At 40.0% G+C, this 13,624-nt stretch overlaps 2 protein-coding genes across 3 annotated transcripts; one reads left to right on the top strand and one right to left on the bottom strand.

Annotated features, from left to right (window-relative positions):
* The first annotated feature begins 938 nt into the window (after window positions 1-938).
* Window positions 939-9,246, top strand: LOC134666628 (ubiquitin carboxyl-terminal hydrolase 46). 2 transcript variants are annotated; one of them, XM_063523841.1, is made up of 8 exons: window positions 939-1,175; window positions 1,352-1,432; window positions 2,848-3,064; window positions 3,381-3,461; window positions 4,023-4,222; window positions 4,556-4,813; window positions 7,297-7,452; window positions 8,943-9,246. In XM_063523841.1, exons 1-8 carry the CDS (start codon window positions 1,131-1,133, stop codon window positions 9,051-9,053), a joined length of 1,149 nt encoding a protein of 382 aa, XP_063379911.1. In that variant the 5' UTR covers window positions 939-1,130; the 3' UTR covers window positions 9,054-9,246. The 2 variants fall into 2 exon arrangements, with proteins under 2 accessions (XP_063379911.1, XP_063379912.1); XM_063523842.1 differs by having other exon boundaries at window positions 940-1,175; window positions 7,309-7,452.
* A 1,306-nt stretch (window positions 9,247-10,552) lies between these two features.
* On the bottom strand, window positions 10,553-12,699 carry LOC134666627 (large ribosomal subunit protein eL21). Its single transcript, XM_063523840.1, has 3 exons — window positions 12,612-12,699; window positions 12,284-12,420; window positions 10,553-10,926 (listed from the first exon to the last, which is right to left on the bottom strand). Exons 2-3 carry the CDS (start codon window positions 12,410-12,412, stop codon window positions 10,576-10,578), a joined length of 480 nt encoding a protein of 159 aa, XP_063379910.1. The 5' UTR covers window positions 12,413-12,420; window positions 12,612-12,699; the 3' UTR covers window positions 10,553-10,575.
* Between the last annotated feature and the right edge of the window lie 925 nt (window positions 12,700-13,624).

Genomic DNA, 13,624 nt, shown 5'->3' with positions numbered 1-13,624 from the left:
TCTGCCGTGGTACAAGATTAGCGCGTCAATCTAATCTACCGCGGGTAATAAAACTAGTTGCACTTGGATTTTTCACTAGACCGAGTCCAGACGCGCGCGTGAACACTGCTGCACTAAAATGCCTGTTTGCTCGGTTTTTTGCTACAAAAAGAGGTCGGGGACATCAAATTTACAAAAAGAAAGTGTTACATTCCACATGTAATTTTTTTTTTACATATCATACGTTTAATTATATTTAAATACAATTACTATATTTTAGTCTCAAGTATTTGTTGGATTTATCGATTTTGCTCGCTCAGTACAAATTGCGGATCGGTCGAGCGACAAATCCGACTTCTCATCTCTCAGAATACAATGACATACTTCAACGAAAATGTGTTAGTGTGCGTGTTGTGACACTAGTCACTCGTCCGTACACAAAAAGAGAACGAGGTTTGAAAGATTTGTCTTTGACGTGTGTCATTTTCTATGTATTTGTGTCGTCATTACAGAGGGCCTACCGCGAACCACGTTTGACGTGTTGCCTCCCTGTCACACTTATGTATGAATTTACAAGTGCCATAGAGAGGCAACACGTCGAACGTGGTTCGCGGTAGGGCCTCTGATTGGATTTTGTATGTAAGTGTGTGAGAAGTGCGACTGTGTGCACCCGCGAAAAATGGCAGAAAGATTTGTACGGTGAGATATCGCTTGGGCCCCTCCCTTCCGACGTGTCGGAAGCCGGTGTTGCTCGAAGTAATCGGCGGTTGAATTCGGCGAGCGAAATTGGCGATTGTGTCCGCATGGCCTGATTTGATCGGACAATTTAATCAGATTGGCGAAAAATTGTCTCCGATGATGCAATAAAGAAAAACCATGATGGAATTTATGGCAACATTACTATACCATAGACATAGGTGTTGTTTTTCTTTCTGTCTTTTCTGTACTTATTGTCTCTGGTCATGTGGTAAATGCCAGCCGCCGAGGACCTGTCATGTGTGTTGTACGATTTGCCACTTTTGCCTAATTTTTAGTTCCAAAGAAATTATAATTATGTTTCTGAATAATACAACTACTTAGTCGTAAATTAATCGTTTGAAGACTGCATTAAACGCATATTTGGGTTATAAGTTGCTAAAAACGGATTGCAAATGTCAATATGTCAGGATCTCGGCCTTAATTTCCAACAGAGAATGGTGAGAAACACGGTTAATTACTATTTTATGCTTCTTTTAATTGCTGTAAACTCTTAAAGTTTAATCTGGATCGTTTTTTCGGTGACTGTAGTAATACTGATCCTAAATAAATTAGGCATTTTCTCTCACCTTTTATTGAACTAATAAGATTCGGCATAATGTTTGATAATTTTCAGGGCGCAAATATATCGCAGTTGGAAAGAGATATTGGTTCAGAACAGTTCCCACCGAATGAACATTACTTTGGTTTAGTCAATGTAAGTATAATAATGTTTCATGTAGCATGTTATGTCTCATACATTTTGTTATTAGTTTGCATTTCTTCACTATCTGAAATTTGATACTGAAACTAAAGATGATTTATTTTGTATGCTAGTTAAGTATACAAGATTACAATAACTAATAAGAAAATATGTAAAATCCCTCTATAGTTGAATTTTTGAATATGTGGACATAGCCATTGTTAGAAATGCCTCTCCATTTTGCAAAAAAAGAAAGAAGAAGATCAGCATCTAGTAGTGTAGTGTATTCTTATAGTACTAAGAATGAAGTGGAAATTACTTATGAAGTAATATGCAATCATAGTGCTGTCAACTAATCACAATTCCCCACTTGATTTTAAGTAGGTATTTAAAATAATCATTCGTGATTACATTAACTAGTAAAGACTTTCAACTGTGCATTTTTTTTCATTAGCTGGGTCCACACAGAGTGAGCATATGCACAAGGCAATTTCCTCATGCATAACGGACTTGAATATTAATAGCTATTTGCTCAGATAGTATGCAGCATTCAGCCAAATACTAAATACCTATTAAAAAAGTGTCTGAATACATAATAAAATAACAGTTGAATATTCATATCATCTCTATCAATTATTCTATTATTTCTATTAAGTATTTGTGGAGTGTAAAAATAAATGTTAAATGATAAAGGATATGTACAAACCTATGAAAGTTGACATCTGCTTAATCGCATATAGGAGCTACTACTACCTGTACCATCTGTATTCATGTTGTGTCTGATATCTATCAGAGGGCCTACCGCGAACCATGTTCTAAGTGTTGCCTCTCTGACGCACTTGTAAATTCGTATGTAAGTGGGACAGGGAGGCAACACGTCAAACGTGTTTTGCGGTAAACCCTCTGGTTCTAGATCTGGAATTAGTGATCCATACCAATCTACCAGGTTTAAAGTACTTACTTAATATCTTGCCAATTCTTATTTTCTTTAATCAAGATATCACTGATGTCATGTTACTGATAAGGATTCCTATATCAAATGATAAATTCTAATAAGATTGAATACCAGTTATATTTTAGAAGGAAATGAGTCATTGTTTTCATTTTCTATTACATTCAGTACCGTCTTTACCATAAGGGCACACAGGGCCCGTGCCCAGGGCCCCCATCCTCAGGGGACCCCGAAGGACAGACAGTAACAGTATATTTGATTACTCATAATAAATAGAAAATCATAGTAGAAAAATGTTAGTTTAATTCGCTTTCTTTACTTCCCAAAAGGGCCCCAAGTTCTTATGTGCCCAAGGGCCCCAGCATAGTTTAAGACGACCCTGGTCACATTACTCAATGTTTTGATTCAAAAATCATTTGGAATAATGGGTGACCTTCATTTTCATATTGAACTATAATTAAATAGACTTTATTTTCAGTTTGGCAACACTTGCTACAGCAACTCTGTGTTGCAAGCCCTATACTTCTGCCGTCCATTCAGAGAGAAGGTGCTGGAATACAAGGCAAAGAACAAGCGCACCAAGGAGACGCTGCTCTCCTGTCTAGCAGACCTATTCTATAGTATCGCCACGCAGAAGAAGAAAGTTGGTTCTATAGCTCCAAAGAAATTTATTGCAAGGCTTAGGAAGGAGAAAGGTGAGTTTTGTTACCATGTTGCCCACTAATCCCACTATGCAAAAATATAGCTAACTAAGTTTGAATCTAGTTGTATTTTTAAGGGAGGGGATTGGGTTCAAATTCATTGATTTGTTGAAAGTTGTTTCCATTAAAACAGATTGTACAATTTGTTCATTGTAATGTTTATAGTTCGTCAACCCCCATCAACGAATTAAATATCTCCCTTAACCACTTCACTGTATAGCCTGGGAATAACTTGTCCAAAAAAATCACCTTCTCGTTTTTAGACCTTATGGATTATAAAGTAATTGCTTTTATATGTTTTTATTTCCAGAGGAATTCGATAACTACATGCAACAAGATGCCCATGAGTTTTTAAACTTCCTTATCAATCATATAAATGAAATTATTCTAGGTATGTAGCTGATTTTTGAGATAAGTACTTAACATTTTGAGAGCCTCTCAAACTTAGTAGTTTATTAGGTGATATTACTGATATTACTTGTGGCTGGATTGACTGTCCAACAAATAGTACCCTATCAGAGCCTATTCTGGAAGCTCCAATGACCTGTTCTCACTCACTTCTGACGCTACTCAATGGCTGAGAACCTTGGAAATTTGTGACATACCTGATGTATTTTTGATTTAAGTATTTGTGATTCTTACATGTCATACAATTAAATAAATAAATTGAATTGCTGATAAAAGAGTTTTGGTTCATTTTTTTATGAAGTGGATCAAGTTTCCGGCCTAGGCAAGTCTCCTTGACTACCCCTAATCTTTTCAACACTAAGGGCCAATTGCACCAACTACATTTATTTTGACAGACTGCTGTACACCACTCAGCAGAAAACTATGAACATTTCCATACAATAAAATTTAACGAACGTTTTAACAGTAGTAGGCGGTTTGGTGCAACCGACTCTTAGTCTCATAATATCACTTGCACGAAATAACTGCACAATTATTCTTCCAGCGGAACGTAACCAGAGCACTCTAAAAGTCCAAAAGAACGCCTCAGGCGAGAGCGTGACATGCAACGGAACGAGCACAGCGCCGGGCGGCGGTGACCCGACGTGGGTGCACGAGATATTCCAGGGCACGCTCACGAGCGAGACCCGCTGTCTCAACTGTGAGACTGTTAGCAGTAAGGATGAGCATTTTTTCGACCTGCAGGTACTTATAAATATTTTAATGACCAGTAACAGAAGTGAGACGGGCCTTAAGAAATTAAGTTTTGTAATAAGTCCTTTATAAGCGGGTTTCGGACAGTTCGGACTCGGGAGGAGAGAGGAATCTTTCATTTTATTGTTAAGTTTATCATGCGTAAATCGACTTTTGTTGTGTCTTTATTTATACGTCTAACGATTTATTTTAGTGCTAGATATGATTACATTAAGTCCGCTCGAAAAAATAATCTTACCTTAAAAATATATTTTTATTGCACCGAAACTGCGATATATAAAGTACAACACCATTCTAGTCTAAACATATATTCGATTATTCCAGGTGGACGTAGGCCAGAACACAAGCATAACGCACTGTCTAAAATGCTTCAGCGACACAGAAACATTATGCAACGACAACAAATTCAAGTGTGATAACTGCAGCAGCTACCAGGAGGCGCAGAAGAGGATGAGAGTGAAGAAACTACCGCTCATACTCGCGCTGCACCTGAAGAGATTCAAATATATGGAGCAATATAATAGACATATAAAAGTGTCGCATAGAGTTGTGTTTCCCTTGGAGCTCAGGTTATTTAACACGGTTAGTATTTAGTATTTTATTTTGTACCTGTCCCGTCTTATACTTACGGTACATCAGTGGACCTTATGCCTTTTGTAATAAGGTCCACCGATATACAGTTAGGAGTGTTGCTGCTTGGCCTGTTTGTACTTATTACTTGAATGAAATTCAAACCATTTTCAAAACAAGAAATTCAACCTTATACATTATTGGTTACAAATAAACTTAACTGCGATTAAATATTTCTTATACGATGGACTTTAGGAGAATGTGATTGGCGACTTCTGTCAAGTCATTCTTCTTAGTTACCATTTGATAGAATGAGAATAGATATTTTTTTCATATATTTCATCTGATACATTATTATGTTTAAGATTTTCATAACAATAACAACCCTTTAACGGTCAGTTAGGGTAAAACAAACAGTTGTATGGAATTGTCGTGTTCATCCTCTTGCCCGAGAAAAATAAACCCACCAAAAACATTCTGTAAAAAACTAGCCAAGTCTCGATGGAGCTGCTTGTTTATCTCTAAAAAGTAATGAAATCTAGACAAAGTCGTGCCAAGTCTAAGGTTCCTTACTGCGATTTCTTTATTATTATAGTTAATGTTGTGTGACTTGGCCGTTGAAGGGTACACAAGGGTACAAAACCAGGTGCTCCATGACACCATTGCACCAATCTGCCATTGCACCAAAAAGAAGTGTTTGTTTCAGGCTCGCCCATACATAAGTATTATTGAAATATGCAGCTTTATCAAGCCTACAATTGACTGGTTATTGAATCAACGTTTTCCAAGTGGCAATTTTCCATCGTCAATGGGTAGCGGTTCTGGCGACAGATTGGTGCAATGGTGTCATGGAGCACCTGGTTTTGTACCCTTGTGTACCCTTCAACGGCCAAGTCACACAACATTAACTATAATAATAAAGAAATCGCAGTAAGGAACCTTAGACTTGGCACGACTTTGTCTAGATTTCATTACTTTTTAGAGATAAACAAGCAGCTCCATCGAGACTTGGCTAGTTTTTTACAGAATGTTTTTGGTGGGATTTCACTTCTTTTTGTAGAAACCCCCTGGCACTGATTAAAATAACCGACTTGGTTTCACATTACATCTCAAAACTTTTTTTGTAGTAAAAGCGTTGCGAGACTTGCACCTTTTTACATGTAATGTTTTTGATTTTTGATGGGATCTCATCTCTTTTTGTAGGCAGTCCTTCTTTTCGGGTACTCATACCCATACTATATATACACATATCATAACTAAACATATCTTCATTCATACTCACATCGTACATCGTAGTGTACCTTTACTTTACTTTACCTACTATTTGTAGGAACTGCAACAGTAACTTTGTAATATCATATATTTATATGGGATTACAAACTTACTTATGCAGTTCTTAGATCTTTAAAACGTGACTGATATTGCAATATTTTTAGGTTTTCCCTTTATGTGGCCATTAAACCCTAAGGCTAGGTTCACACGGGGTAAATTTTTCCCGTATACCGTATACGGGATTTTATCGAATAGCGTAGTGACAGCAAAATTTGTATAGAGACGTTCAAAATCCTTCAGACGGCTAGACGGCTTTCCCGCATAGACGCCGTGTGAACGACTTTGATCGTTTCCTTACAAATTTGGCTGTCACTACGGTATTCGATAAAATCCCGTATACGGTATACGGGAAAAAATTACGCCGTGTGAATCTAGCCTCACTCTGTACCAAATTTCAGCTCTCTGAGTTTATGGGCAGTACTAGTTCTATTCTGATGATCATGAGTGAGTTTCATAAATGCGAAACTTTGCTTTCGCTTAACTTCGGAACTAAATGACCTACAGACTTGAAATTTTGGATTTTAAGTATGTGATTATAGCTTACTGGATGACCAACATTTCTGCGTTCTGGTCTTATCCAGAGGTTCTCAAATAGGGGCCTGAAAATGCGGCGAAATGGTTCCAGTAAAGGATGGTACGGCAGTGTTTGCTTCGCGCTCGACTTGGCGGGGGCACTGCCGTGCCCCCCGATTGTTCTATTTTCCCCAACTACCCTATCATATCAAAAACGTTCAGGAAAACGAGCATCTTTCTGCCTGCGGACATTAAAGGGCGATACAGACGGACTGTAACCCGACTGCAATTTATATGGGAATTGCATGCCGACGTCGATTAACATGTGTCATGTGGTTGCAGTCCGTCTGTACCGGACTTAGAGGATATAACCAATGGAGACGCCATGTCTAAAATTTTCGGTACAAAATAGTCTGCCGTTTTTTGCGGGGGAGGGGCACATCAAATGTATATTGTATAGGTACGTCATGTCAGATAAATGTCAGTCCATACATATGGTTGACCATTGGCCGCCTATTTTCGACAGAGGGGAACGCCTATTAATGGCGGCTCCATTGTTAGGTACCGGACCTTAAGGATTCGGGATCAATATTTAAATTTGAACAGTGTGCCCATTCGCTCGATAAAACTTCCTTCTATCCTTAATAAAGAGCAAATTGCAGTCGGACGACGCGGTGAACCCGGACCGGCTGTACGACCTGGTGGCCGTCGTGGTGCACTGCGGCTCCGGGCCCAACCGCGGCCACTACATCAGCATCGTCAAGAGCCACGGCTTCTGGCTGCTGTTCGACGACGATATGGTCGATGTGAGTACCACACTGTAGTGACTCTAGGGGGAACTACTTGTTCTCAAATTGCAGTCAGACGACGCGGTGAACCCGGACCGGATGTACGACCTGGTGGCCGTCGTGGTGCACTGCGGCTCCGGGCCCAACCGCGGCCACTACATCAGCATCGTCAAGAGCCACGGCTTCTGGCTGTTGTTCGACGACGATATATGGTCGATGTGAGTACCACTCTATAGTCACTCTAGGGTCTCTAGGGGGAACTACTTGTTCTCAAATTGCAGTCGGACGACGCGGTGAACCCGGACCGGCTGTATGACCTGGTGGCCGTCGTGGTGCACTGCGGCTCCGTGCCCAACCGCGGCCACTAAATCAGCATCGTCAAGAGCCACGGCTTCTGGCTGCTGTTCGACGACGATATGGTCGATGTGAGTACCACTTTGTAGTGACTCTAGGGTCTCTAGGGGGAACTATTTGTTCTCAAATTGCAGTCGGACGACGCGGTGAACCCGGACCGGCTGTACGACCTGGTGGCCGTCGCGGTGCACTATGGCTCCGGGCCCAACCGCGGCCACTACATCAGCAAGATCCACGGCTTCTGGCTGCTGTTCGACGATGACATGGTCGATGTGAGTACCACTCTATAGTCACTCTAGGGTCTCTAGGGGGAACTACTTGTTCTCAAATTGCAGTCGGACGACGCGGTGAACCCGGACCGGCTGTACGACCTGGTGGCCGTCGTGGTGCACTGCGGCTCCGGGCCCAACTGCGGCCACTACATCAGCATCGTCAAGAGCCACTGCTTCTGGCTGCTGTTCGTCGATAACATGGTCGATGTGAGTACCACACTCTATGTAGTGACGTGACTCTAGCCTCGTGCCACCCACCATACTAAGTTATAGCCAAGGAAGTTACCTAACCTTAAGTGTTGAAAAGTCTCACTCACCTCTAACGGCTCGGCCACGACTTTGCGCGACTGGCGACGGCAACCATAGGTTGGAGCTAGACACAGCGATCGGACCTATTCTTGCCGTCGCCGTTCGCGCAACGTCATGGCCGAGCCGTAAGGATGTCCGCTAGTTGGCGCGGGCCCGCGGGCGCACGCAAGCGAGTGCCGTTGTAGGTAAAATCCGTCACGCGTTAGCGTTCCTCATATTATTTTTCGTTAACCGACTCACCCGCTCCATATAACCGTGCCAGCTACCGGATGCCCTAAAAGTAATATCTACTATCTACGTCTTATTGAGTGCTTCCACGGTCCACTATCTTTAATAGAGTAGGTACTGCTCAACGTCAGATTATACCAGCGGTCGGGAACAAGCGGCCCGCGAGCCTCCCAGGCTCTCCTGGCCTGGCGGGTTGACAAACGACAATGTCTGCTAAAATCACAAATATTACCAAAGTGCGGCCCGCGTCAACTTCGTTAACTACTATGTGGCCCTTGGCTGCTAAAAGGTTGCCGACCGCTGGATTATACCATTCTTACTAAAACCCTGTCTCTTTTTTTGCAGAAAATAGACGCGTCAGCTATAGAAGATTTCTACGGCCTAACTTCAGATATACAAAAATCGTCAGAAACGGGATATATACTATTTTATCAATCTAGAGATGCTAGCTGTTAAGTTTAACTAATTTAATTAATTTATATTATATAATAGGTTAGTGCTGAGTACGTTCTTTAATATGCCTCGTTTGTTAAAGTTGAAAGGGCATAATAAAATTATTGAAATATTGTTCAATTCGAAACATTGAGATATTCATCTTTTAGATTTCATTTGTAAATAAATATATTTCATTTCAAATTATTATCTGAAATTTGCTTTTTATTTAATGGATTTGTGGGGAGTTCACTTGGTCTCCATAGGTAACTATACTAGTTATAGTACATTGTTAACAAAGGGTTGAAAGGCACTCATTTTTGCCGAGGTAGTTTGGCGCTCGAACACAGTGACATCGCCAATAGTCCGAGGCTAAAATGATGCCTTTCACCCGAGTTAAACACTCTACTTCTCATTTCGATTACGAGGAAAGTAAAATGCATGTGTTTTTTTATAAACATGACAGTATACATTTTTATAATATTTTTTGAGGGCACTTTCAACTAACAATTTAGGCAAAAGTATCGTTATGGAATGGGGAGTCAAATAGTTATGAGTCGCTTAACTTCAAACTCGGGTAAATCCACTGGCAGATTATGCGATTTTGGTATTAAGAAAAGGTAATAGGGCAGATATTTGCGAGAGGGTCGAATGGATTTACCCGAGTTTGAAGCTAAGCGACACATATCAGAGTGGAAATTGTGTAACAAATCCATTTAAACCCTAATTTCAATTGCTTATCGGAAAAAAATCGTAGTTGAAACCTAAAATGCTCCAGTGCAGAAACGTATCATTTTCTGCACTCCTTTTAGAACAAGAATGACCCTCTTTCAGAGCATGAAAAATGAAATAGTTATTTACGATATAAGTGCGGAAAAGAGTGAATTACCCATTCGCACGTGTGTCGTACGTTTTACAGTACACTTTTGACATACGTACGAAAAGTACTATTTTACGCACTAGTGCGGGAAAATAGGACCATATGTACTGTAAAGTTTATTACTGTCCTATGAGCTACGCGCGATTAAAGGCAACTTGTACGATTTATCACAAGGTAAGCACTTCAAATTTGGAACGTTATAGACTTATCATTAAGGTTAAAGACTAATGATTACAACTAATGTAATCATTAGTCTTTAACCTTTCATCTGTATAAGCACTGATCAGTGCGCTCGAATTAAAATCCTTTGTTTAATACAATAGGTTTAAATTCGTTCGCACTGATCAGTGCTTAGTCATACGAAGGGTTAAGCGCTTCACATGTCTTTGACGAATTGACGACAGAGACGCAGCAATACGTGAGATAGATGCTCTTCTCCTCTGTCACCGTTAAGTTACCTTCTCGCAACCGAAATTTCGATTCAGTTTAGGCGACTATCACAATGCCGTTGCCAAAGAGCATAGATGTAATCACTACGTACGTTCGTCGTTGCGACGCTAAAAATCGAAGCAGTGTGATAACCACCTTAACCTAATTAAAAATAACAAATGAGGTTATAAAGTATAACAAATGAAACAAGAACTTCCTTAAATAACTTTAATCCCCTTAGGCTATGAATTCATATGGGATCGGAGCCAACAGCACAGGTTTCTCTGTACCACTGACGATATGAGCGGGCTTGGGGGCAGCAGGCTGTCTCTTCAGCTTGACAATCTTGTTGGCGGCCTTCGCTTCCTTCAGCAGCCTCTCGTTCTCCTTGACGCGCTTGAGGAAGTCCTGTCTGCACTTGGAGTGCTTCACATGCTCAACGCGGATGTTGATGCGCTTGGGGATGATGCGGCCGCGAACTCGCTTGTTTACAATGACTCCTAAGGCGTGGGCTGTGACGTTGTATACACGGCCTGTCTTTCCGTGGTAAACCTTGTGTGGCATACCCTTTTGGACGGCACCGTTACCCTGGAATAAGAGAAGTAATGATCAATTAGTTTTGTTATACTCTTGCTGAATAATTTTGTAAATAGAAAGGATTGGTATCTCGAAGACCGAAGCGGAAACGACAAGCAGCATGTCACCAACACTCTCCATCGACAACACAACCTACCCCTCCTACATTCAAATATTGGCTTGAGGCTGCATAGCCGGCTGATTCTATCCCTCTCCCATCCCAGAGCGTGTCACTCCTCACAAATTTCGTCCCCTGGTATGCCGGTTAGACCGGAGCGGACATGGGCCCGGCTGGGTGTGGCGCATTCTTGTCTTGTTTTGTGTAGAAAGGATTGGTATATTGTTGTAATAATACATAGCCATAGCCTAGAAGTAGTAGGCATCAAAAAAAATTGATGAAATTGTTTTTGGACAAGAACTTGCACTAAAGATGGGCGTAATATTCTATATTCGGCAACTTTTCCAATGTTCGTATTTGGCCGAATTATTCGGTTATAGAACCGAATACACAGGAAATTCTTTTTTTGTTATGTTTATTATAGTAAGACATGTTGAATGGTAAATAATTTATGCCTTTTCAAAATATGCTTTAACATTCAATAAAATGATTGTATATTTACTGGTACGAATCTAATACTAGCACTATACTTGCCGCAAAACTAGTGTCGAGTTAGGTCATAATGCCATCTCTTTCCCTCTTGGTTGGTCTTAACAAGGGTAAAGGAGATAGCATTATGATTTCAGTCGCCAATTGGTACGGCAAGTATAGCTTGCTTCCCTTAGTCAAGGGCCCTTATTACATATTGTATGTTTATATTAGCTCCAAAAATTACTGAAAATGTCAACTACTGGACCTACTGGTTATAGATATGAGATAAAGCCAGCTGACAGGCAGTCATCAAAACAATATAAAGAATCATCAATTCATCATGTAAATTGTGGCCTTCCTTACTAATTAATCTTGTTTTATTTTTAATATTAGTTGTAAAGCAATAACAAAAATTGGTACTTAACCACTGAAAAACTTTCTACCAGTTACATTGAGAGACAGATGTCAGCAGCTTCGGTAACTATTGGGTACAGTCGCTATCAGATATATAGAGGCGGCCGAGATGCTCAAAAATATCTGAACATGCAATCTAACGCCTTGACAATAAGGCCGTGTTCAGATATTTGTGAGCACCGTGACCGCTCCAATATATCTGATGGCGAATGTACGATGTGCGAATTTTTAGAGAAATGTGGTGTAAGGGAAACTGCAATAACCAGCAATATTCTAAACATTTTGAGTTTTTTAATTGAATAACAAATGCATTGATATGAGATTATTGTAGGATTTCATGATAAAAATAGGAGTCTAATTACTAACCCTGATGTCAACGATGTCTCCAACTTTGTACACTTTCATATACGTGGAGAGGGGTATGACGCCATGGGTGCGGAACCGGCGGGCGAACAGATCCCTCGTACCGCGGCGGTAACCCTTTGAGTTCGTCATCTTGTCGCCTGAAATCAAACCAACGTTGTACAGATTCCTGCACGTGGACTTAACAACTACACTGATCACTTAATATATGAAACTGTTTGTAAAAAACATTATTTCTATACATTGTCTAAAGCTTGATCTACATTTTGATGGGTTTTTTAGCGGATATGTAATGAAATTATATATTTTAAATAAATAATTCACTAATCACCTTTGCTTACAAAGCTTGACGGATAAAGAAAGAGGTTAGTTTAGTTTATGGTATAGAGTAGAAAGGAAAAGGAAGTCAGTGCTGGTTTTTAAATGGCTCATACACGGTCAAACCATGAAAAGTCTTGTCTTCTATTTAAATATCATTTAAGTTTATTTGTATTCTGTTTTATAAAGAGTTGTATTTAACCGTGTGAAACGAATGGTCGAAATAAAGTTGGTCACAATTTCGCTTCCGATATATCGACTGCGATACGTTGTCTCATCCTAACTTCCCGCTCCATTGCAGTCTGTTCTACCGACTGCCGATAATTCGCAAATGTCTGTGGAGCCCTTTGTAAATTTTGACGTATATTATTACGATCTGGCAACAAACCCGTGGTTGTTACACGTCAAACCACTGAGCATATAATCACTACGTTTTAAGAGTCGGCACTTTCGAACAAGCCTTAAACCGAATTATGAACGTACATTGTGCCAACACACCAAATACATGTCAATATTGCCAACACAAAAAAAAACAACACTAGGGCTTGCCACTACTGGCGTACCTACTCTTTATCGATATCGATAAATGTGCGATACAGTCGCCATCAGATATATCGGAGCGGCCGAGGTGCTCAAAAATATCTGAACACGCACCTAGCGCCATGACAATAGAGGCGTGTTCAGATATTTGTGAGCACTTTGGCCGCTTCGATATATCTGATGGCGACTGTACATGCTGCTGTACTGTACTATAGTAACAGTAAATTTTGAGTATCACTAGGATTAATAAAATAAAAGCAAAATATAAAAATAATTTTATTTAACATATTAAAGATATGATACAGATAGTTTATTATTACAATACGCTTATGTTATGAACGTAAAGTTTGTATGGGGTTAAAGTTTTCTTTTGAGCTACGAATTTGAAACTTCGTTAAAAGATATATTATTTAAATACAAGAAAACTAATTTCAGCGTTTTTGAAAATTCAACCTCTAAAGTGATGAAAAAGGGGTTGAAAGTTTG

This window comes from Cydia fagiglandana, chromosome 8, assembly GCF_963556715.1.
Source record: "Cydia fagiglandana chromosome 8, ilCydFagi1.1, whole genome shotgun sequence".
Taxonomy (NCBI): domain Eukaryota; kingdom Metazoa; phylum Arthropoda; class Insecta; order Lepidoptera; family Tortricidae; genus Cydia; species Cydia fagiglandana.
The sequence above is the reverse complement of the archived record's forward strand: the minus strand, read 5'-3'. Positions and strand labels throughout refer to the sequence as shown.